The sequence below is a fragment of the Mugil cephalus genome, chromosome 1, assembly GCF_022458985.1.
Source record: "Mugil cephalus isolate CIBA_MC_2020 chromosome 1, CIBA_Mcephalus_1.1, whole genome shotgun sequence".
In the NCBI taxonomy this organism is placed as follows: Eukaryota; Metazoa; Chordata; class Actinopteri; order Mugiliformes; family Mugilidae; genus Mugil; species Mugil cephalus.
In genome coordinates, this window is record NC_061770.1 from 14000330 (window position 1) to 14023037 (window position 22708).

The following is a 22708-nucleotide window of genomic DNA, read 5'->3' on the forward strand; positions in this document are numbered from 1 at the left end:
TAAGAGTTGTTAAGTGTCACGATTAAAACTGCTGCTCTGATGAGCGAAGGAAACTAGACTGGATTCAGATCGCCATTGTGCACCAGCGCCTTTCACCTCATCTCTCTCTCTCACGGCTGCAACATCTCCCCACTCCCTGCAGGATGGGCTCGTCTAAAAGACCGTAACGCCAGCATCATACTACGCATGCGCACAAACCAGTGCTCACTCCACCGTACCTCTATCTCTAGAGTGATTTGGTCGAGGCCTCGTAGTGTGTGTCTGTCAAAGGGATCGAAGATGTCGTCCCTCATGATGGGCGGCTGAAGGACGTAGCCGCTCCTTCCGTTCAGCATGAACAGGGCCTGGTTCATCTGCATGGGTTTGTCTGAACGAGGGAAGCAGCAAACATTAATGAGGAAAATGAAGCACGTGGAAATGACAAAAAGGCATCTGTGGCTATCTGAGAGCTTGCATTGACATCCGCCCTGAGGGATCCGATCTGAAGTACAGGTGTGACACACGTTACACATTGAGAGCGCATTTAACTGCATTCCTTTGTTAGCGTCCTTCAGCTAACCCAGGACATATGGACCACCCACTCAGCAGTGGTGCATAAGTTGTATAAATTTTGCCTCATTCATTCAGAAAAAAACAAGAACTCACAAAAGAAATGAATATGAGCACACTGTGTATGATTAAAAACGTTATCAGCATGTGACTAATCAATGATGTGATCATGTGGTTATATTTTGGAGCCTCGTCCAGCTAAGTGTACTTCCTCATAGGTCCTTTGTCGTGCATGTTATTACAGTTCATGTGGAAGCTTCCAGAGTTCAAGTTAAAATGTGAGCTGTGTGCACGCCTCTAAATATCACATTAAAAAATAATTTAATGTGTGTGCCCAAGTATTGGCGCACACACAACAAAAGGTGCCGGTCATGGTTCTGATGCAGAAGTGTGCAGAGATCTATTAGAGACAGACGATGGTGTGATATTTAACTGGCCCACAAATGATGTTTGCATTTGCATACAGACCACAAAACTGAAATCAGATCTCGAGTGCTGGTTGGAGACACGTAAATTTGCATTTTGATACCAGGTGTAACCACAGGTACTTAAAGCTGGCCACATGTTAATGAAAGGTCAGAGCGGGGCCTGCGTGTGCATCTGCATCTGCTCTGAAAAGAAGGTAGGTACCTGCAGTCTGGAAGTTAAGTGCTACCAGCTGGGACCCGCAAAGCCACATGGGCAGTGGGTCGTAGTTGGAAGAGTCTAATCTCTGGCCTCTAGGGTAGATCCTGGACAGCTGCAGTCGATTGTACTGAAGGAACTTCTTCCCCTTAATCTTGTTGACGTACTTCTCTGCCTTTGTCTCAGGGAAGGATGACATGTCCCGGAAACAGGCCCGCTCTGTGCCAATCTCTACAGGAGATGGAGAGAAAGATGTAATCTTCCAGCGCTGGCATGGTTCACACGCTGTATTAAACTGCATGTCTGAAGGCCAGCGAGCGTGTGTTATCCTTACTTTCTTCGTCAAATGGCACGGGTCTGCAGTAGATGACCAGGTCTGATAATTCCAGTGCAATCTTCTTCCTCCTTTCCATTATCTTTCCTTCCTCCAGCTGAGCAGAGGAACACAAACATGAATACAGCAGCTCCAACAATAACACCAATCAGTGCTCAGTTCAGGCCAAAGATTTTCTTATTCCTCAATAACTACTGCCATGGTAGTTAAACTAAACAATACAATACAGCTATCAGGCGTGTACGTGAGGGTCTGCAGGATAACACTCGCTAACCACACACTACTGAGTCAGTGTCTCCAACGTGTGATGGGTCATGAGTCAGTGCGTTTACATGCACATGAAAAAAACAAATTATTGCCTTGATCAGACTATAACAGGAGAACGTAAGTGCATGTAAACACGTTACTCCGATTAACGGCGTTCTCATTGTCCGATTGAGACACCCAGATAATGCGATTGAATTTGAGTTTTCATCGGATAATGCGTGTGCGCATGCTCCACGACCGCCGTGCTGGCGTGTGACCCCGGAACAAACACATCCAAGAAAGCCTGAGGGATAGCGCGGATCTTACCTGCATCAGAAGTAGCGCAAACATTACGTACAAGTTTAAATAAAATGTGCTATTATCCATCTGGTTGTTGTTTGAGATGCCGGTCTGCCACATGAACGACTCTAGTTTATTATATCGCGTAATAGGTCAACCCGGAAATCGGGCCGTATTAACGTGGTATTATCGCGCTGAAAAGACACATATCGCCACCAAGTGTGGAAGAGGAGAACAGTTATTCGATTTTCTTGCGCTGCATGTAAACTGGGACAAGGACTATCGTGAGAAAGTCGAATTTTGAGAATAGCTCAATTAAGCTCTGCATGTAAACGCATTGTGTGTTATACGGTCAACACACATTTGGCATAAGAGTTGTACGAGTGCACTTTCTGCCAGGAATGCCATAAATAAATAAATAAATAAGATACTTACTTTGGCTTCTGAGGTCATGGTGACCTCACGGATCTTCAGCACCCACTCCTTGAGTTCCTCGGCGCTGCTGGCAGCTACATCCAACACCGGGCCCGTACGCATGGAGGTACTCGGCACCAGCGAGAAGACGTGAGGCCTGCTGCCCTTCCCTTCAAGACGCACGACTGAAGAGGAAGAACGTATGGTTAGGGAACAGAAAACAGGGGACTTTATTTCTCTTAATCCAAACACCTCAAAGACGGGTTTCACTGTGTTTGAACCTCCTGGTGAACAGTGGGGAAGCCTTAAAATTCAGCTTCATCACTTTCCTCCACATGAAAACAATGTCTTTAAATGGCTGCTTTCATTCTGTAGTGATCAAGAGAAGGACGCCTTGGAATAAAGTGTTCTAGCGCAGTGGTTCCCAACCTAGCGGTTCACCAGCTTTTAACTAGTATTACTTGCGTCTCCCTACATGTACAATATCCAGGGCTTAAATATTCCAGCACAGGATCAGGATCTCCAGTGTGTGTGTGTTCGACCACGATTAACATTTAGAAAAATGTTGATGCAGGATATTGTCAGGTTTGAGCAGTTTTTGAGTTCATCTACCAATGGAATGAGAGTAACGCAGCTTTCCCTCTTCATCACTAGCCAATCAGAAGTAAGGTGAGTCTTGGGAAGCTCAGTTGATCCAGCTGCATCTGATGCTGCATTCAAGATAACTTAGGAAAAAGAAAGCTCTGACTTGTCAAACTCAGAAATGACTGCTTCCAAAGAAAGAAAAATACCTGCTGAACATATTTTAATGTTCAGCAATCGGTGATAATATAACAAACTTAGTTAACCGCTGGACGTGAACGCTATGATATCAGAAGTCTGAAATTTCCAAATTGGAAAATAGAATTTCCAAGTTTTCATGAAGGCATCATCTAAACTAGTGTTGTCACTGTAGTCGGAAACACTGAGAGTGTATTTATGAAGCTAAATTTTGAGAATGTGTCCTAAATGCAAATAAAGGACAAACAAAACAGTAAAAAAAATAATGTTAGGATGTAAATTTTGCAATTTAGAGTTAGAATATGATCTTCAATTTTTTTTTATGAATGAAATGCTTATAGAATAAATCCTTAAATCAGTCAGCCCAGCTCCAAGGAAATGTTGGGAGCCACTTTTCTAGCAGATATATTTAGATCCTTACGACCAATAGATGGAGCCAGTGAGTCACTCAAATGGCATAGAAACAGACTCCAACTGTGGTTAGATAAAAGTCCCAACAATGCATGACAGCATGTGCCAGCACTAATGGGCATGTATCGACTGGACGAGAAGACGTCAATAAACTACCAGACACACAGCTGTGAGAAAAGCAACAGTAATAATAACACTAAACGAATTAATAATAGACGAGGATGATAATGGACAAAAGCAACGTTCGCGGAAGTGATGAGTGTCCCTTTACTATAAAAAAAAAAAGCCTCGTGGATGGTGTGCACTCATAAGACAGCCCAGTAAAGGAGGCTGCCCTCTGGCAAGGTGACTGGCCGCAGCCTTCAAACAGGAAGTGGAAGGGACACTCACCGATCTGACAGGAAGACACGTCCACACTTCCTCTCAGCAGATCTCCCAGAGGGCTGTTTTCTGTCATCTCCTGCTCGGAAGAGAATAGAGGGATTATTAAAGACGCGGTCAGTCTTTTTGAAGTTGTAATACATATTGCATATCCGTCTCTGCGAGAGTGGACAATGGTCAGGTGCGTGACAGGACAAGTCACGACGTTTAAAATCACCAATGTGTTTGATAATCACCGTTCTGTCTGGCTCTGCTGCTGACGGACTGATCTCCTCCACGTAGTTCGCAGGAAACCACAGCTGCTTCTTCCCGCCACAGTCACCTTTCCACCTGATGATGGAGAGTTGAAGAGCGAGGAGGATGTGGTTTTGTAAATTTTTTGATGACCTCAGCATGGTAATGGTGATCACCTTGATTTTCTAAAAATACAATTCTAAGTAATACAACTGTCTTAAGGATGTGTCACTCACACCTGCCACTTACCCTGGTTTCACAGCGGTAATATGATCAGGTAAATATAAAAATGAATTGCTACTTCCTGAGTGGATTTTTAAACCGCTCACTCACCAGCCTCCTTCCTGTTTGTCCACGTTAGAGATGACAGCGTTCTTGGTGAAGGAGAGCTCGTCGTCTCTCTGGGCTTTGTATTCGTACATGGCTCTGACAGTGCACTGAAACAACAGGGAAGGCCGGTCACATTCGTCCACTGTTCATCACACATGCGAGTCCAGGTGGCCGTAGTGCGAAGTTCAACTACGTGTGTACTGGATCGTGGGCGCTCACCTTGAATGTTGGCATTTGGTTAGCCTCCACATAAAAGCCTGGATTCCTGCCCTCGTACAGTGACCCGTAGTCTGGCTCCTAGGGGACAACATGGTACGTGTTAATAGCTCTTCTCTATGGAGTGCAAGGGTATTATTTAAAACATATGAATTAATAATCCATTTAACATTTTTTTGGTTTACTAATATCCGGTAAATGGCTTGTGGACTGTGTACTCACAGCAGTGCCTATCTTCTCCAGTGTGTCCTCATTGATGGGATATCGTAGTTTCATTTTGCGGTACAGAGGATGCTTCTCATAGTAACTGATGAGATCTACGAGGCTGTCAAACTCTGAGGTGCCCAGCACCACGGTCTGACCTTCCTGCTGCACACGACAGTGCTTAATCTTTCCCTCCGCCCTGTGAAGTGCCCATAAAAAAAAAAAAAAAAAACTATATTTAGAAACTTCACAATGATGTCATATTCAGCTGACTCGTAATGTTTTGCCCCTGCCGTCGCCCGAAAAGACGACAAGATAAGAATCACTGAATGAGGCAGCAGGACTGAGTAACCTGAAGGAAATGGCGAAGGAGTTCGGCTCTGCCCTCTTCCTGACGAGGAAAGCCCCGTCACGAGGCACCCTCATCAGCATGTTCTCCGCCTGACTCCTCGACAGACTGGCGTGATACCACCTGAGATAAAGCACAAAAAACACAGACGAAGATTAATGCCGATGTGCATCTATTCATTTGAGCTTCACATACATCGCTTGTTGAACACAAACAAGTAGTTATATTCAGAGTTTAAGCAAATATTATGAAATATGTAAGAAATTATTTCTGAGCAAAACACAACACTGCAAATTTCTTTCCAGTGCGTGCAGACACTCACTCTTTGCTTTCGTGGGCATTGGTCTGAGGAACCGGCTCAGTCAGTTTCATCTCAAACTCGTTGCAGCGCAGCGCCACCTGCTGGTAGTGGGTGATCAGGGCAAAGAGCGTGTCAAACACCAGGTTGTCAGTCAGGTAGAACTTGGGGCTTCCCGCCTCCTGACGAGAGTGGATGCGACAATGCTGCACTCGGCCCGAACGCCTGTTGAGTAAGAACGAGGGAAATTAAGGGGAAAAAAAAAAAAAAGCTGAAACTGAAAGCTTCAACGCTGTTCCTGGTGTTTTACATCCTTGTAGCACAACGCTACATTACACGCACACCACATGCACAATTGATTTGCTGTGAGGTAGCTCCGCTCATTGAGAGCTCATGCATTAGCAGACACAAGGTTACTGATCACACTTCAGACCGCGAGTACAGCCACGTTCAATCAATGGTGAAAGGATTGACATTGATTGATGTCGATTGCCAGTGTGTCTCTCAGCTGGTTGTATGTATTAACGCTACACAACACGTAGCATTAGTTCACAGTCTCACAGGACAATGTCCCACTATTACAGTTTACCAAACACATCGCTAATAACCTACAATTAATACATTTTTAGCTCAAATGACATCATAAAGATAAAATATTCAGAAGTATATAATTATGCTTATTACACAACGTTTTGAAATGTCCCTTTCCTTTGATAACATTTATTCCATTAAATTATTTAAAAAGAACTGTTGAAACAGTTGAAGTCTGTGTAAAATGTCGAGAGATTTTAAAGATTTTCTTAATGCAAAACATTGCACTCTACCAGAAAGACAGCGTGTAGTCTCCCACAAACGTCTCGCTCTCCCGGACCAGGAAGGAGCCGTCGGGGGCGCCGGTCTCCAGGCAGTACTCGGACAGGAGCCTCTCAGCTATCTGACGCCCGTCCCGTCCAGCGCCAAGCTTTCCGTGGAACCACTTCTCCGTCACGTGCTGGTCCATGCCATTAGACACCTGGCGGAAGGTTTAAAAACATATTAGTAAGGTCAACGTTGTGTTCACGGTCACTAAAGTCAGCCCAGTTTAATATGGCTCAAACACCTGAATATTAAAAACCCAAACTGTCAGGAACCTATTTTCTTTTTTTATATTGTTATTATTTTATTGTTATATTTTATGTGTAATAAGACAAAACATACAGTGATAACATACATAATGTACAGTGGATAAGGTACAAACAAACAACTGTTGTGTGTGATTCTGTGTGTGTGTTATATGGGGGTGTAAATGGTAATGACTCATATTTGTGCAATAAACATAGTGATGATAATAGTAATATAATAGGAACATAAAGTATATAATAATAAAGTATAGTAATAATAATAATAATAAAAATAATAATTACTATAATGAAAGTTATAAAAATACAATCAATCACAAATATAATAAAAATAAAAATAGTGATAATATTGACAGTAGTAAAGAGAAGACTATGGTCATCTACTTTTTCCATATAAATCCACAGTAATCACAGTAAAAGCTCATAAATGATCTCTGTTTGCGTACTGACCTCTCGGTGCTCCTCCTCGTCATCGTTGCCCTGATTACTGGAGGTCTCCTCTGAGTAATAGATCTTACTGCTGGTCAGGACAAAGAAATGAGGGTACCACTCCTGGGGGGGGGGGGGGGGGGGGCGGAGAGAGCGCGGCATGTTCAAACGGTCAGATCAAATATTAAAAAGATCCATATGTTTGTCGAGCAAAATGTGGCCCGAGTAGACGAGGACAAAAAGTCCAAGGAAATGGGTTCACAAAGTCTCATAAAGCCTGACTCAGTTATGAAACAATCGAGAGTGGTAGTCTGCGAGAGGGTGATGCATCACTAAAAACCATTTAAACAACACATAAAGGCATCTCACGTGGTTAATGGGATCCTCCAGGAACAGGATGCCATTTTTTATGGAGTTGCTGATGTCATTCTCTGAGTAGGGAGTGGAGGTGGACACTTCCTCATAGGCGCTGCCTTCCGCAAGTTTCTTATGCTGCAGCAGATGAAGGGAGAGGAGGACAGACAGAGGGTGTGACAGGAGGGGGATATAGTTATTATATATTATAATAGAGTCAGTGCACGAGTGAGTCTAGCTGATTCCAGGTGGCCCTGACCTTGATGAGGATCTTCCTCTTGAGCTGGTTGGGTGAGGGCAGACCGTCTGCTGCGATGTCCACCGCCTTGGTGAGCAGCATGTCTCCGAACACCTTCTTGAAGCAGGTGGCCATATTCCTCTGCTGCACAATGCTACAGTGGTCCTCGATGGACAGGATGATGGGATACCTGCACGAAGACCACAGATCACAAACCAGAAGTGTCTCGACCTCACAGAGACCCCGTCTCTATGCATGCGTAGGTGTGACTTTCTCATCTTTGTCTTTCACACAAACAACAACAACATCTGTGGCGCCTGCGAAACATTCGCGTGCGTGCGTCGCCTCTGCGTCTTTGTCGACTCTGTCCCTTTTTAATCATACCATCGGCGGCGGCTGCTGTAAAAAGAAAGAAGACTGGTTTGAACTCATGGAAACTCACTCGGATGTGACGAAGGCGTGCTCTTTGATGGTGGCCAGGACATCACAAAACTTGATTTTTGTCGTGAGGGTGTGCCCGTGGTAGATGACTGGCATTCCATCTGGACCATCCCAGCAGTCCACTGAGAACAAACACAGACGCAAGCCGTTACATCTACAATACTTTGAGGAAGTAGGAAGTAAATGAATGAGGGTGAATAAAAGAATGACGGAAGACTTTTGGGATTTTTAAGCTGGCTGACAGGTTTTTATTACCATGTGTTTTACTTTTGCATGAGCTAATGCAACCCATTCAACAACAAGTTTGTTCTATTCACAGAAACCTGCTTGACAAGGGTTTGGTGTGAAGACAACACGCAGTTCAGTTTCTGTGCATGTCCGAGTGTGTGGGTGAGGGTGCGGCGGCTGCATTATAAGTAGAACTGGGAGGTTTAAGGAGTCGGGTAAGACAGTTAATTAGAAGGTTGGAGATCAAGTGGTGCTGATTTACAGTGCATGGGTTTGTCTGTGTGTGTGTCTGTGTGTGTTCACCCACATTCAATACAGCGGCAGCCCATCCTCAGACAGCGAGCGTACGCCTCCAGAGACGATTCGCTGGAAAACTGGTCTCCCGTCAAGTAGCTAAAAATAAGAACATCACATCAACGTGTGTCAAATGGTTCTATAATGATTCACACGTAAGGGACTGCACCACACACTTTCAATGGCCGCAGCGTAAACACGTCGGTGCCGCCATATCAAAAGGGTTCCTTCTCTTTTGTTGACTTCTTACTCACTGAGTCGGTCAATTCAAGCCCAATCAAAGCAACATGGGAAGTTTTCATTCCGCCGCTCCAATGAGTATTGTTTCACATCTGGTACAGAAGGTTATCATTTGAACGGCCTTTCACACACTTTTCAATGGGAGGAAAAATACATTTTCCTGCAAAATAAACGCCCGCATCTCATTCTGGAGCACGATTGTTAAATAATAAAGTTTTATCTGATACATGGAGTCGGTTCAAAAGCCCCGTTTGGGCAGAGATTCTTGGAAAAAGGATGCCAGACTTCAGCGCTCCCAGGGTCTAAATTACAGTCTGCTCAACAAACGCCCCGCCCTCCATCCTTACGTGTTGTGTGAGGAGGAGATCCAGTAGTGGGACAGGGGGTTGTTCATGTTCTCAGGACACACTTGGTCCAAGGTGGAATCCCAGATGGTGTTCTCTTTAGAGAACAGGTAGGTGAGGAACTACACGGGAGAAAAGAAAAGAGAACAATAGACAACAGAGAGCATGAGAGGTTAAGTCTTAATTTACTACTATGTTTTCTGTGACTCGTGTTACTCAGAGCGTTACCACGAACCACGTAACAAATAACAATCAGAGCATCTAGAGAGTCAGCGATTACGCCATACCAACTTTCAGTGAACTATTTCGGTCTGCATTGAAGCGTCTCTTTGTTTTCTCTACAAGAAAAATAAAGTTGCCATTGACACACATGCACTCGAAGCATTTCTACACGTTTCAAAAAACAATGGAGCAGCTTGTGCACATGTTGATGCGTGGACAAAGAGTTAGTCTCAGTCAGTCAGACGTCAGGAACATATTCAGACGTGATATTTCACACATTAAGAATATGTGCAGCCTTAATCATTTTGATTTGTTGTAATCGGACATGGCTGTCATTCACTTCAGAAAGAAAAGCACCGCCACTTCAAGGCTTATTGTTAGAGAAAAACTATTTCCAGATAAAACGTCACTGGTTTTACTTACTCAGCATATACTTATATATATATATTCATATAAAGTGACTGTATGTATGACGACCACAGTTCAGTTAAGTACAGCTCTCACTTCCAGCTCCAACAGCCTGGTTCTTACTAGCTTCCTCTTATCTTTAATCAATCATGACTTGCTGGAGACCACAAAAGCATCCCTCGCTTTCTGCAGAAGTGTTATACGCTGCCACAAGAACCTTTTTCTATCTGTGTGGGAGGAGGTGTTTTTGGCCATGCTCAAGGCTATCCATGTCAATTTTTTGAGCACCTCCCACCCACACTGACAAGACAGGGGGGCATCGGAAAACATGTTTCAACTTTTCCACCAGAGAACAAAAAACCCAGAAAAGAGAAAACGAAAGAATTGAGAATACAGGGAGAGAGACTGTGTGCGCGGACCTCGTCTTGTTGGAAATAAGGCTGCTCCACTTCCCTCAGGGGGTCTTTCAGGTAGCCGAACATGAACTCCTGGACCTTGTTGTTGTCTGTGGCCCACATTTCCTGGATTCACAGACAGATGCAGATGCGTTGGAGCATGCAAACGAAACAAATCTCCAAACCGACGAGATGTTGAATGAGCGAGGGAGACTACCTTCTGATACTCCAGGAGGAAGTTCTTGAAGTCCTCTAAGGAGATCCTGCGCTCTTGATTGTCAGAGAACCTGGCAGATAAAGTAACGGTTTAACTGTTCTGTAAGTCAACAGAAAGATTTACTCTGCAAGAGCGAGGACTTTGACCTACCTTTGTAGAAACAGAATATCCAGCTGAAAAATTGATCAGAAAGGAAAATATCAGGTAATTAGTCAAAGTGCCGTACTCTGCGTTCATGTAGATGGACACACACACATCCTGTGGGGGGAGGGCACTGAGGTCATCCATTTAATCTGACCCCAGCCTGCCTCCTCATCCGTGTGTGTGCGTGTTTGTGTGTCCTAATGGCCTCCACCAGAGGGGTTTGGTGGGTTTTTAACTGGTCCATATTGATCTTGCAGCCATTTGAGAACAGACAGATGGGGGATGAAGTGTGCCTTGGCAGGGCATCAGATGGGGGGGGGATGAAAGTGCTGGGACTATCTGTGGATACATAAAACGCGTGCACTTACGTTTCTCTGAGCATCAAACATGAGGCTACGATACAGCTGGGCAAACTGGCTGAAGGACACGTCTCCGTTCCTCAGCTCCGAGTCCTGTGGAAACGAGCGGAGAATCGAAGGGGGAAAGCAAAACGGCCGTTAAGGACAAACCATAAATCTCTGTCCTGTAACAACATCGTAGTGAAAAGGGAAGTGGGCAGGGAGATGGTTGTGGAAAGGGGGTCTGTGCTAAGTAGCGGGAGGTTACCGGAAGTTTCTCTCGGAGGAACTTCATGTTGGGCACCTTGTAGTTGACCTGGCTCAGCATGTTCTTCAGATCCTTACAGGATATCCTAAACACATACACATACGTTTTGTTCAAATATCAAACACAAACATGGATACGCACGTACAATAGGTGCAGACGACAGCTTATATGGATAATGTTGTGACACAGAAGAACACACGCATGCTCAGTGGAGTTGTTTGGCTTCACTTCTACTACACAGCCAGGAATTTCTGGCCCGACAATAACCTAACTGCAATAACAAAGGCCTGCTCCTTCGTCAGGGATGTATCAGACAAACGTCTCTGCACATCTCCTCCATTCTCTGCAGTCTGTTTCCTGCTGCAGGAAGAGTTGCTGGTGTGTGGCTGAGAGGTTAGTTCCTTCACCGCACCTCAACTCAGCTCTCTCACAGACATCTACCACCAAAGTGCTGCAAGTCTACTTGCTCTAAATGTTGCACTGGGGAACAGGGCACACAACCGCTGCAGCGAACAATTGAGTTACATCTAATGATGTCTATTTCTTGCGAGGGTGATCGGATTAACTCCGCAGCCGAGTGGCAACCGGGCCGGCTTACCTGTCTTCTCTGTTGCGATCAACCGCGTAGAACTGTTTGCGTAACCACCTGAAAAAAACAAAAAGAAACATGTAATATGTTTAACCAGAGATAACACAGAATGAGACACTTCCATGCCACCTCGACACCCAAAAGCTTGGGTGTCGTTTCTATTCGTGTTACCTCTCTATCTGCAGCGGTGTGGGGGACTTGAGCGTGTCGGCCACGAGCCAGTTCAAGCCCTTCACCCACATGGTCATCTCCTCATCAGACGTGGCTGCAGACAGAACAACAGCTGAATGAGTTCTGCTCCGTACGGCGTGATAACACGCACAAATGCAAGTCTTTCACACGTGAGATGAAGGTGGAGGTTTGTGCCTAACGAGCTCATGGATGTCTGGCGTCGACAGACTCTTCTCTCGTCTGGGTACGCACCTGCCAGGCTGAGGGACTTGAGGCGAAACTCTGTGCCGTACAGGATGACAAAACAGTGCGCCTGATCCAGCCGACTGGCCGAGTCCTCCACATAGCGCTCAAAGTCCCGAGACTTCTGTCCGGGACGGATCTCCTTGATCTCTCGGATGTCAACTGAAGGGACAGACAAACGTGCAGCGGTTAGCGAAATCAGCATCACTGTCAAGAACCAAAACGACCAGGAAAGGCTTAATCTGTAAAACAATAAAGTCTCATCTCATCTCATCTTCTACTAATGCTTATCGTCGCTATGGTCGTGGGGGTTGCTGGAGCCTATCCCAGATGTCATTGGGCGAGAGGCGAGGTACACCCTGGACAGGTCGCCAGTCCATCGCAGGGCCAACACAGAGACAAACAACGATTCACACTCACACTCAGGGTCAATTCACCGATTAGCCTAACGAGCATGTCTTTAGAGATGGGAGGGAACCAGAGTACCCGGAGAAAACCCACGCATACATGCAAACTCCACCCAGAAAGGCCCTGAAGTCTAATCAAAACAGTAAAATAATCCCACTGTGCATGCTCATATTTACTTGCCTCAATGTGAACACTAACCTTTTAGAACAACACACAGCATGCACAGGTATTTGAAGACCCCTGACCACATAAAACAGTGAAGCAGAGGACGTGACCCAAACCACACACAGGCAGCCTTAAAGACGTTCAGTACACAAGATATGAACAGAGTCCAGGAAAAGGAGATGTAGTTACCAACCCCAAATTTACCTCGGTTTGTCTTTCACCACTGAAATCAACCAAAACCACCAATTACTAATCTGCAAAGACTGCGAGACGGCTGCACTAACCAGTTTGTCACAGGACTGGTGGGTATGTGCGTGATGTGAAGAATGCTTTTTAGGCTCGATGCGTTACAGTACACACATAAGATGGGGGAACGCAATACTTCTAAAAATAACCGCTTCACTCTTTATCTCGACACAATTAATTAGCAGCCAGAGACTTTGTATAGATTTTAAGGTAGCTCAGTGGGTTCCTATCAGAGTTACATTAGCAGCAGTTAAAGACCAACAGCAGGGACTCTCCTGCTAAACACACACATCTCTCATCTCCTACTCCTCTTCCTGCCCCCGAACCACACATCCTGTGCTTTTGTCGCCTACACACCACATCTGTGCTCGCGTATAGGTGAGCAATGTGCACGTTCTTCTCTTGAGCATTAAAAAAAAAAAAAAAAAAAAAAAAAAACACACTCTAAGCATGTCTGCTCGCAAATTTTCACCAAGCCGAGCTCTCCAATCATGCATCATATCTCAGTTTACTTTATCGGCTACACGGGCCGGCAGACTTCCGCTGAGAGAAAAGCAGCTCTGACGTGCTGAAACCGTCAGACGACACTTTTCGTCATCCGAGTCGAAATATTTGGAGGCTGCCCCAGACACAGGGGGGGAAATAAAGCGTTAGCCAAAGGTGAAACGTTGTTCCCCAGAGAGACGACAGGAGGGATCACACGACGCGCTTCAACACATCTTCCTGGAACCGGTTCTACCCTCCGCACCGCTTCTACATCTTGTAACCAAGCAGAACTACTAGCAAACAAAACACCAGTTTCAGACGCACAAAAATAAAAGTGTTTTTTATACCAAACATTGACAAAAATTTTTTTTTTTTCTTACATAGGCACTTGCACTGCATGTAGAGGTCGTATCACTATCAAATAAAGCATTTGCATTTTCCTCTTTTTTTAAAAATCACTGCAAATAACATTAAAGATTTTGTTGCTTTTGTTTAATGTAAATCAAAAGCTAGTGTGAAGAAGTCGCGAGATTTCCCAATATTTTCAGACATTTCATACACTGAATATTAATTTGAAGAATAAGCAATAGAAAAAAAAGATTAAAAATCTATTTGTTGAAGTGTAATCATATAGTAAAGAATTGGATAAAATGTAATTTGTAACAGTTTGATCAACGCATAATTAAATAGGTTCAAAACCTATGGGTTCGGCACCTAAAAGAGGTTAATCACTACACACCGTGGTTCAATTTACACAGTTCAGAGTTCGAAGAGGATTAGTTGCAATTGTTCTCCTGCATGCTATGTACATTAGATGACATTAAATGATAATTCACTGGACAAATTAAGTCACAAAACAATATTAATCCAAATGATTCATTTCCAATTTACTGCACTTGTACAGAAAAAGCGGAGGTGCAGAAGTTTTCACGATCAACCCAAAGCATGACTTTTTCTTTTAAAGTCAATATTTAGACATTCAAAACCGTTACTGTATCAGAGGAAAAAGCCACATCAATATTTCTTCCCACCTTATTTTTGTATTTCTTGTAACGCACTTTGAATTGCAATTTGCTATAAATAAAAGTCTGAACGGCTGATTGATCGTGACGCCGCCACTTCGATATGAAAACAGAAGAAATCCACCTTCCACTTTTCAAGTTTTCGAGCAACTGTGCGGCCCATGTTTCACTACACACTTCCAGATCAGCTGATTCCCATCAGCTGCACTGGTGGGACGCTGAATAAATTTATGGAGAGGAGTTTCCCCGTGACAAACAATTGCCACGTACCTACGTGGGCTCTGTTCCTCTTTCCTAAGAAGTGTAAAGAGAACTGTGGAGCGGTTGTTTTCCAATGACTTCTCAGTCCATTTTCAATCTATACTGCATAACCATGTTGCTGATCATATTTACCATGAATAAACTGTTGTGATTGCTGAGTGTGTGACAGAAAACGAGATCAACAGCGCATCAGCTAGAAACGCCGTCTGACGTCTGTGGGGAGAAAGCATGTGCGCGTCCTTTGCGGGAGGTATGGAAAAAGCAGATCAGAAACATGACAGTTTCCACAGATGTGCACAGGTAATTCCACCCGCACATGACTGAGAAGTCAACAAAAAAACAAACCAAAACACGTCTTCACTATTCAACGCATTTCCAGGCAGCAGATGAGAACATCTGTGGCAACTGTTTCTAAACAGGAGGTCGACATCGGACTACACACACACACAGTTTAAACTCTCTCTCTCTAAACGGGAGCAGACCTGTCGTTAGTGGGCTCGCTGCACCCATGACTCGTTTCATTATAGATTCATCTGACAACTGTTGCCTTGATAAACACCAGGACACAGTGACAAATGTCCCTCCCAGTTAATGAAAAGCATCTTATTTTGTCATAGCAACGAGATATTAAATCAACCTTAATACAAGTATACTTTTTCTGACTTTTTGTTCTGTTCTGCACTGAAAACATTGCAGTGAAAAAATAAGGGGTATGTGTAAAATCCACCAGGTTGAGTTAGTCCCGTAAAGCTCAGTGAGCAGGACAGACGGCAAACCCTCACCTTCTTGTCAATCTGCTACGTTAAATCCTGCAGGCGCGTTTTAACACTTTGCATGCAAACAAATAAAAATAAAAAACTGTCAAACCATAAACACAGGGGAGACGCTAAAATAGGTCAGTCAATCTTATCTGCTTCAATACGTGGCCACTGGTTCCTCTTAGGCGGTTTACACATGTATATATATGTTTTAAAGAGGACATGAAACAAACACGAACTTTAAACACCAATCTTAAAAGTAACACTAAAATAAATTAACATAAAAATCAGGCGTTTTAAAGAAAATCTGATTTCTAAATGCATTTCTGAGGGCGTTTTGAGGCGTGCTCGCCGCCGTCTTTACTTTACGTCACTCCCCACGTCGTCGGCTGCTTTGGCCGCTATCGAAGAAGACGCAGTTTAGGAGAAAATCTGAGGCAGAAAGGGTGATTTTTCTATCGGCTAACCCAATGGCCTACCTACGCGTCTGAGCCACTGACAAGAAGGAGATTCAGCAGCTCGACACGGAAACGATTTACATGATCAAAAGTTTAAGACCATAGCTCAGAAAAATAAAATAAAATAAAATAACGCACTCAAAACTGAAATTAAAGTGTCAACAAGGCACTCGGTAACGAGTAGCTCCACCAGTCTTTAACCTTAACCCATTCTTCAACTTTTTTTTTGATCAGCTGATGAATGAACAGCACTTTTCGGTTAGATTGTTGTTTTCAATATTGCCTGCTCACAATGTTAGGTCTCTTGCTCCAGTTTCTCCTTTTTGCATTTTGAAGCTCTACCTCTTAAGATCCAACATCGCAAAAATGAAAATTTTACCTTTTGAGTGCAGCTAGCCAACGTTGCAGTGCAGGCGGTCGTGTCAGCAGCCAATAATGGAAATGAAAATATTTCTCCCAGTCTTTAACTTTATAAAACTCATGTTAACGTCCAGGAGCAACGCAAAAAACATGGCTCCTTTAATTTGTTTTGTAATCGGCTCCTCTTTCCCTGTCATTTTCAATGTATCGAGGGTATGAACGTGACGTCACAGCAAGACAAGTCTCCGTGGTTACGGCCATTGTGTGGCAAAGTGACAGTTGAGCGTGGAGATTAAAAGCATTACTTTGAATCACAGGCTTTAACAGCGTTTAAATTGCAAAATGAAAAGGCGAAGAGCTGTTTTGCAATTGACTGCACCAACATATTTGAAAAGCAGTCAGAGATGTATTTTTACCGATATCTGCTACAGAAAAGGGAAGTAAATAGATCACCGCATTACTAAGAAACAACTGGAATCCATTCAAAGAAACCTGGTGATTGTGGTTCACATTTACCGTGAGCTAATATTGATTTACGTCCTGTTGTCAACGTTGTTGTTCTTGCATAGTTACGGCCGACGGTAACTATTTCAGTTCCAACAATGAATAACAATAAAACAATAAATGTAATATTTGTGATCACTGCTCGTCATCCTTTTAACATCTGGTCAGACGCTACAGTATTATATGGCTAACGTTACTTCTCAGTGAAGCTCTTAGCGTTAGCATCTTTTATTTAGCTACATTTATCATAACTGAAATGACCTTAAACTACCTGAAACTGTCTGAAACTGAGGTTAATCCACTTTTCCAAATCCACACTAGTTCGTTTGGATCATCGTCAAGCCCAATTGTCCTTAATATGACCTAATAATCTACATTTTCCCCGGTCTTGCTGTATTTACGGCTACATTTCATTGTGCTTTTGCCACTCAGGGGGGGGCGTGGCCCCCGGGCGGCAGTGACGTCACGTATACCGTCTATAAGCAGTTATTCAGCCAACTGCTCCAATGACGACACGTCCAGGGACACAACAGCAATGGCGGCGCCCTGTGTTTTCACCGCGAAATTTAAATGGCGGGACTTTGAAATTCCTTCGGCCATCAGTGTTAAAACATATATAATCGTTTTAGTATGAGAGACGTTCACATCCTCTTTAAATAAATGTCCAAAGCTCCTATCTGAGTGGGATGTTTTACAGAAAAATAATGTCAGCTGGGTCTCTTGGGAACCAGGACCATGTGGGACATATTTGTAATGTTTGTATCATCTTGGTCTCGGTTCTTCAAGGTACTTTGTTAGCGCAATGTAAAAATCTCACTGATTTGCAATATAATCTGTATTGTACTAGAGATAACACCAATACAACGACCACTGCAGACACGGTTTTCTGCAACATGTGCAGTCACATCCAGGGCTAACCAATGAAATCGTCGTTTTAAGTTAAAAAAAAAAAAAAAAAAACCTCAAAATTACAGCATTTGACCAGAGAACGTTTGCTTGAGAGGGTTTGAAGTTCATTCATAAAAATGCAAGACAGGCTGATTTAGAAAGCGTCAAATCTTTAACATCTCAGCCGCTCCCGGATGTTAAAACGACTCGATGGTGCTAGGGAGATTAACGTTCAAGCACGAGTTTGATCCACACTTATGCTGCTTGGTATCAGTAACCTCCTCAGAAACAAGAAGTTCTGAAGATGGTTCATACGATATAAGAACCATACTGAGCGGTGAGTTTCGCAACGGCCTCTTTGCAAACGCGTTTGATCTGATGTGGAGTTTCACTTAAAAAGGACGCGTCAGGTATTCAAACCTTCACATTTACGACATGCGCTGCCCCCGCGTCTAACCAGTCGTTTACTGCCAATTATTCTGCAAAACCACATCCTGCTTAGTCAAGCCATTTTGCCGTAACGCACTATACAGTACACTGTATGCACCAGCCATACAGAAACATTCATTTGTTTGGAAAGATGGGCAGAAACTGAAAGAGCAGCGAGCTGGACGGGATAAAATGTGCACCGCACGCTTATGTGAAGGGACAAATAGGTTCGTCTCTGCCGATTAGGCAACAACCGCTTCCAATGATAGCGGACATCACTCCATCGGCACCGCAGATAACACACTTCCAGTAAAAAATAAATAAATAAATAAATAAAGCAAACTGATATTCTATTTCTGTACATTAATGAGGAGCCAAGGCCTATTTCACCTCTCCAGGAGTATCAGATTACATCTATGAGCTCATGGGTGTATGAAACCTCTGCAGTGAAACTTCACTGCAAAGGAGATGACACCATGCAAGTAAAAAAAAAAAAAAAAAAAAAAAAAAAAAACCCTAACTAAACCTTACGTCCTATTTTTTTTTGTGTGTGGTACGTGTGAGCTCTTTTCTTGTTGCATCCGGAGCAGAGTGCAGCTGTGCACAAGGCATCCTGCTACCCGAGAGGCAGACGACTCAACGACTCGCTGAAGGCCTGCGCGTCCTCACTCAGACACGCTGTTTTGCTGAAGATCAACCTGAATGTCGGCTTCCCAGTCATTTACAGTGTAACCTATGAATGGAACAAAGCAGCACAAGGAGAAATATCCTCTCTCCTTCTCCTTCTCGTCTCGTGACCCTGGATTCATTTGTGGCTGTTCATTTCTAAGATGTGATTTACCCACTGGACCAAAAAAAAACATGTCTTGTAATATCCACACAAAAATATATATTATAAAGCTAAAAAAAATAAAGCTAATATATAATATGGATTGTTAGGTAACCCTATTAGATCTAATAATGGTATAAATATGTGTTTTTTTTCATAGTAATACAACTATAGAGCTTTAACTTTACATGAGCCCATTCCTATAATCCATCCGTCTCACTTTCATTTCTACATCACTAATCCTCATTTCCAGATTTTCTAGCATGTACAGATGTTCTGAAGCCACCTATAAACCCTGTTAATAATTGTGTTACACTGTACATGCACTTGGACGGGTCAAATTGTGACATTTATTTTCATTAAAAGCTACAACTTTGCTTTTTCAGGATCTAAAGGGTTTTTATAAGTGCCTACTTCTTCGCTTCTTTCTTTTCATGTTGTCGCCACATCATGTGCGAACTCACCCTGTCTTTTGTGAGGCATTCAAGCGCCTCACAACACAATGCAGATGGCGTATTTTTGAGTGGAAGCAAACCAACCAGTTACCTCTGCATTTCCAACCTGTACATCACCGTCTGCGTGTGTGTGTGTGTTAATGTGTTTGTTTTTGTCTTTTGGACACTACTCACTCTCTCCCTCTATTTTATCCGTGCCCCGAGTCCAGATAATAGTCCTGGTCTCCAGCTTTACTTGAAATGTCCTTCTCTCCGGCCGCTGGGACTTCTTAGAATAAAAGAGCGTCAGTACTGTCCCCAGCTCCAGGTCTCGGTACAGGTTGTTCATCTCCGTGTCGTTGTCCATCCACGGCACAGGTCCGTTGGAAAAGAAGCCAGAGGTCCCAGCCATGTTCACTTCCCCTGTTTGTTATCCGCTTCCTCTCAGAACAATCTGCTCGGTGCAGGCTTATACAGGGATACCTACAGCGGGAGGAGAAGGAGGGGAAACCCGTGAAACAACCATTCCCCGTGGGACTTGTAGTGTGTCAGTGCTGCATGCACATTATAACCTGAGCACGGTGTGTGATTCTGTCAGGAGTCAGAACCGAGCAACATGCGTATCACACTCTCACTTGCCAAAACATTAGGCACACTTGTGAAATCGAAATGCATTATAATGTAACAGTCCCGGACTAAATCCTCCTCCGTGACTGTTATTATGTTGAATTCACAATGAATCGGCTTAAGAAATAAGGCAGTTCAAGTGTATTAATAGTGTTATTGTTATTTAGCGCACTGACTGAACACAACACAAATTAATAGCACGACAAACCACAGGCTTCAAAATAAAAACAAAGTCGAGTCGTTTTATGCAAACGCCAAATACAATAAGCTCCATGAAGCTACGGTTTAGTGCAGGAATTCATTCGTTTTCACAAGTGTAGCAAAAGTCAAATGTGTGTGTGAGAGAGAATACACATCTCCCGAAACTTCATGCAAAATGCATAATCAATGAGCTGAATTGCTTCAAGTGATCATTTATAGCACAGCAACACCACCACAGATAATACAGTTCCCTCAATGGTATGAATAATAAAATAATAATAATAATAATAAGTTTTACCAAATTTACTGTCTTATTAAAACATTTTGAACTCGAGTCGGCAGTCTGACATGTTGTAAAATACAGGTACACTGCTACAACCTGTAATATAGCTACTTTATAGCAACATAAAACTGTCCAACACAGTGTTAAACTAGAATTCAAACATCTCATAACACGCAGGGTTTTATTGATTTTCGGAGTATAGCAGGAACACCAGAGTAGGAGAGGGGGGAAAAGAGAAACAGAGCTGGGATTTATCATTAACAGAGGTGTAAATAGATGGTTAAAAAAAAAAAAAAATGACAGCTGGGACCTAAAACCGTCCGGAGAGGAGAAATTTAAATAATCACCCCCAGATAACTTTCTCCCCAACACGATTTAACCTTTAATCCAGCCAGCAGCAGCGGGGAGGTTCAATCTCATTTTACAAAAAAATAATAATAAAACTAATAATAATAAAGACACCAACAGGCATGTAACCTGCTGCAGGAGTACAAAGTTTCCTTTGAACATTTTTTTTTAAAAAAAACTGGGAAATGGAAGCAGGAGTGGGGGAAAAAACAGTGGAACAAGAGCCGTGTGGCTAATTTCACGGCGTGGAGATGGGGCCGGTGTGAGCTAGCTTAGTGCTGGGCCACAGGAACAAAACCATGGCTGGGGGAGAAAAAAAAGAAAGAAAGAAAGAAAGGAAAAAGAAAGAAAGAAAGAAAGCCCAGGCAGCGGTGGCTGCTTTGTCTTTCTGTTTCTTCCCAGTCTTTGTCCGCTGTATCGTGCGAGGAGAAGGGAGGAAAAAAATAAAGAGCCAGAAAACAACACGTCGCAGGAGCTGCTGCTGCTGCTGCTGCTGCTGGAACTACCTACCGCCGCAATCTCGGCCCGACCGCACATCTCCAAAGGCTGAGGCTGCTCCTCTCTCCTCTCGTGTTTCTCCGTCTCCCTCCCACTCCCAGACCCCGGGGTCTTTCAGCAATTAAATCATCGTAGGGTCCCCGAAAGAAGCCGCCTTCCCGGTAATAACAATCCCAGTTTCCTCTTGTCCGCTCCGGTCGTCCACGGAGGGGGGAGGCAAGGCAGACACCGAGAACCGTGGTGGTAAGACTACGCAAGTTTGTCTGCTCTCTCAGACCCAGGCAGCGCAGGCCCTTCCCCCCCCCCCGAACTGAGCCGAGTCGAGTCGAGTTGAGCCGAGTCGAGCCGAGCACCGGCGGCGTCAAAAAGCACGCTTCCGCTGCGACCTTTCACAATAAAATGAAGAAAATTCATCCACCCATCATAAAAAAAACTGTTACAAGATACATCTTCACACGTAGTTCTTCCACGTCTTTGTCTCCTCCGGGCTTGACTACTGCAAAAAAACAGTGCTGCCCTAATGGGTGGATATCACACCCATTCTCCAGAACCTCCTCTGACTCCCCATAACCTCCAGAATAGAATATAAAGCTGCTCTCAAAAAGAGGGGTTCAGGAGGTCATTTTTCCCCACAACCATCAGACTGTACACTGCCACAATTTAAATGATCCCTTGTAAAAATGTAAAAATGTCCAGTTAACTATACATGGTCTGGAACCACCACTAGTCAGACACCTTTTTTTGCACTGTTCCCAACTTTTCGCACAGAAATGCATGTGGACCATGGGAGAGGCCTTTTGCTCCACTGCTCCTCGTGTCTGGAACTCCCTCCTTCACCATCTGAGGAATCACCAATCTCTGGAGGCTTTAAGGCTTTCCTGTTCAGACAGGCCTTTCCACATTGCTCTTAACCTCCAGTGTCACTGGACACCTTCACTTTTTTTATTTTGTCTATTCTGGGTTTTTACTGTACTTTGTAGCACGTTGAGGTTTTTAATGAGAGGTGCTTTATAAATAACACATGTGTGTCATTATTTACCCCTATTGTCTTTGTAACCATGGTTTCGGTCAGTCCTGACTAAATAAAGATTTGTTTACTCTCTTCTTATTATAGCTTTATTATACAGTATACAGTACAGTGGCCAGCAATGT

The 22708-nt window shown here is 43.7% G+C and overlaps 1 protein-coding gene across 1 annotated transcript in view; it reads right to left on the reverse strand.

Moving 5' to 3' along the window:
- The window catches only part of plcg1 (phospholipase C, gamma 1), a 28384-nt gene extending 6535 nt beyond the window's left edge, over positions 1 to 21849 (reverse strand). Inside the window, exons 1-28 of the mRNA XM_047607425.1 lie at positions 21569 to 21849; positions 19795 to 20082; positions 12361 to 12513; positions 12109 to 12202; positions 11947 to 11994; positions 11349 to 11433; positions 11111 to 11194; positions 10749 to 10771; positions 10599 to 10668; positions 10406 to 10507; positions 9360 to 9478; positions 8786 to 8871; positions 8252 to 8372; positions 7831 to 7999; positions 7587 to 7709; positions 7239 to 7340; positions 6495 to 6682; positions 5695 to 5895; positions 5376 to 5495; positions 5042 to 5222; positions 4823 to 4900; positions 4607 to 4710; positions 4276 to 4369; positions 4049 to 4118; positions 2489 to 2652; positions 1508 to 1604; positions 1180 to 1404; positions 219 to 367 (exon numbers count right to left, since the gene is read on the reverse strand). Of these exons, the coding sequence (XP_047463381.1) occupies positions 219 to 367; positions 1180 to 1404; positions 1508 to 1604; positions 2489 to 2652; positions 4049 to 4118; positions 4276 to 4369; positions 4607 to 4710; positions 4823 to 4900; positions 5042 to 5222; positions 5376 to 5495; positions 5695 to 5895; positions 6495 to 6682; positions 7239 to 7340; positions 7587 to 7709; positions 7831 to 7999; positions 8252 to 8372; positions 8786 to 8871; positions 9360 to 9478; positions 10406 to 10507; positions 10599 to 10668; positions 10749 to 10771; positions 11111 to 11194; positions 11349 to 11433; positions 11947 to 11994; positions 12109 to 12202; positions 12361 to 12513; positions 19795 to 20011 (3267 nt within the window). The 5' untranslated portion in view covers positions 20012 to 20082; positions 21569 to 21849. The remainder of the gene's footprint in view (positions 1 to 218; positions 368 to 1179; positions 1405 to 1507; positions 1605 to 2488; positions 2653 to 4048; positions 4119 to 4275; positions 4370 to 4606; positions 4711 to 4822; positions 4901 to 5041; positions 5223 to 5375; positions 5496 to 5694; positions 5896 to 6494; positions 6683 to 7238; positions 7341 to 7586; positions 7710 to 7830; positions 8000 to 8251; positions 8373 to 8785; positions 8872 to 9359; positions 9479 to 10405; positions 10508 to 10598; positions 10669 to 10748; positions 10772 to 11110; positions 11195 to 11348; positions 11434 to 11946; positions 11995 to 12108; positions 12203 to 12360; positions 12514 to 19794; positions 20083 to 21568) is intronic.
- Between the last annotated feature and the right edge of the window lie 859 nt (positions 21850 to 22708).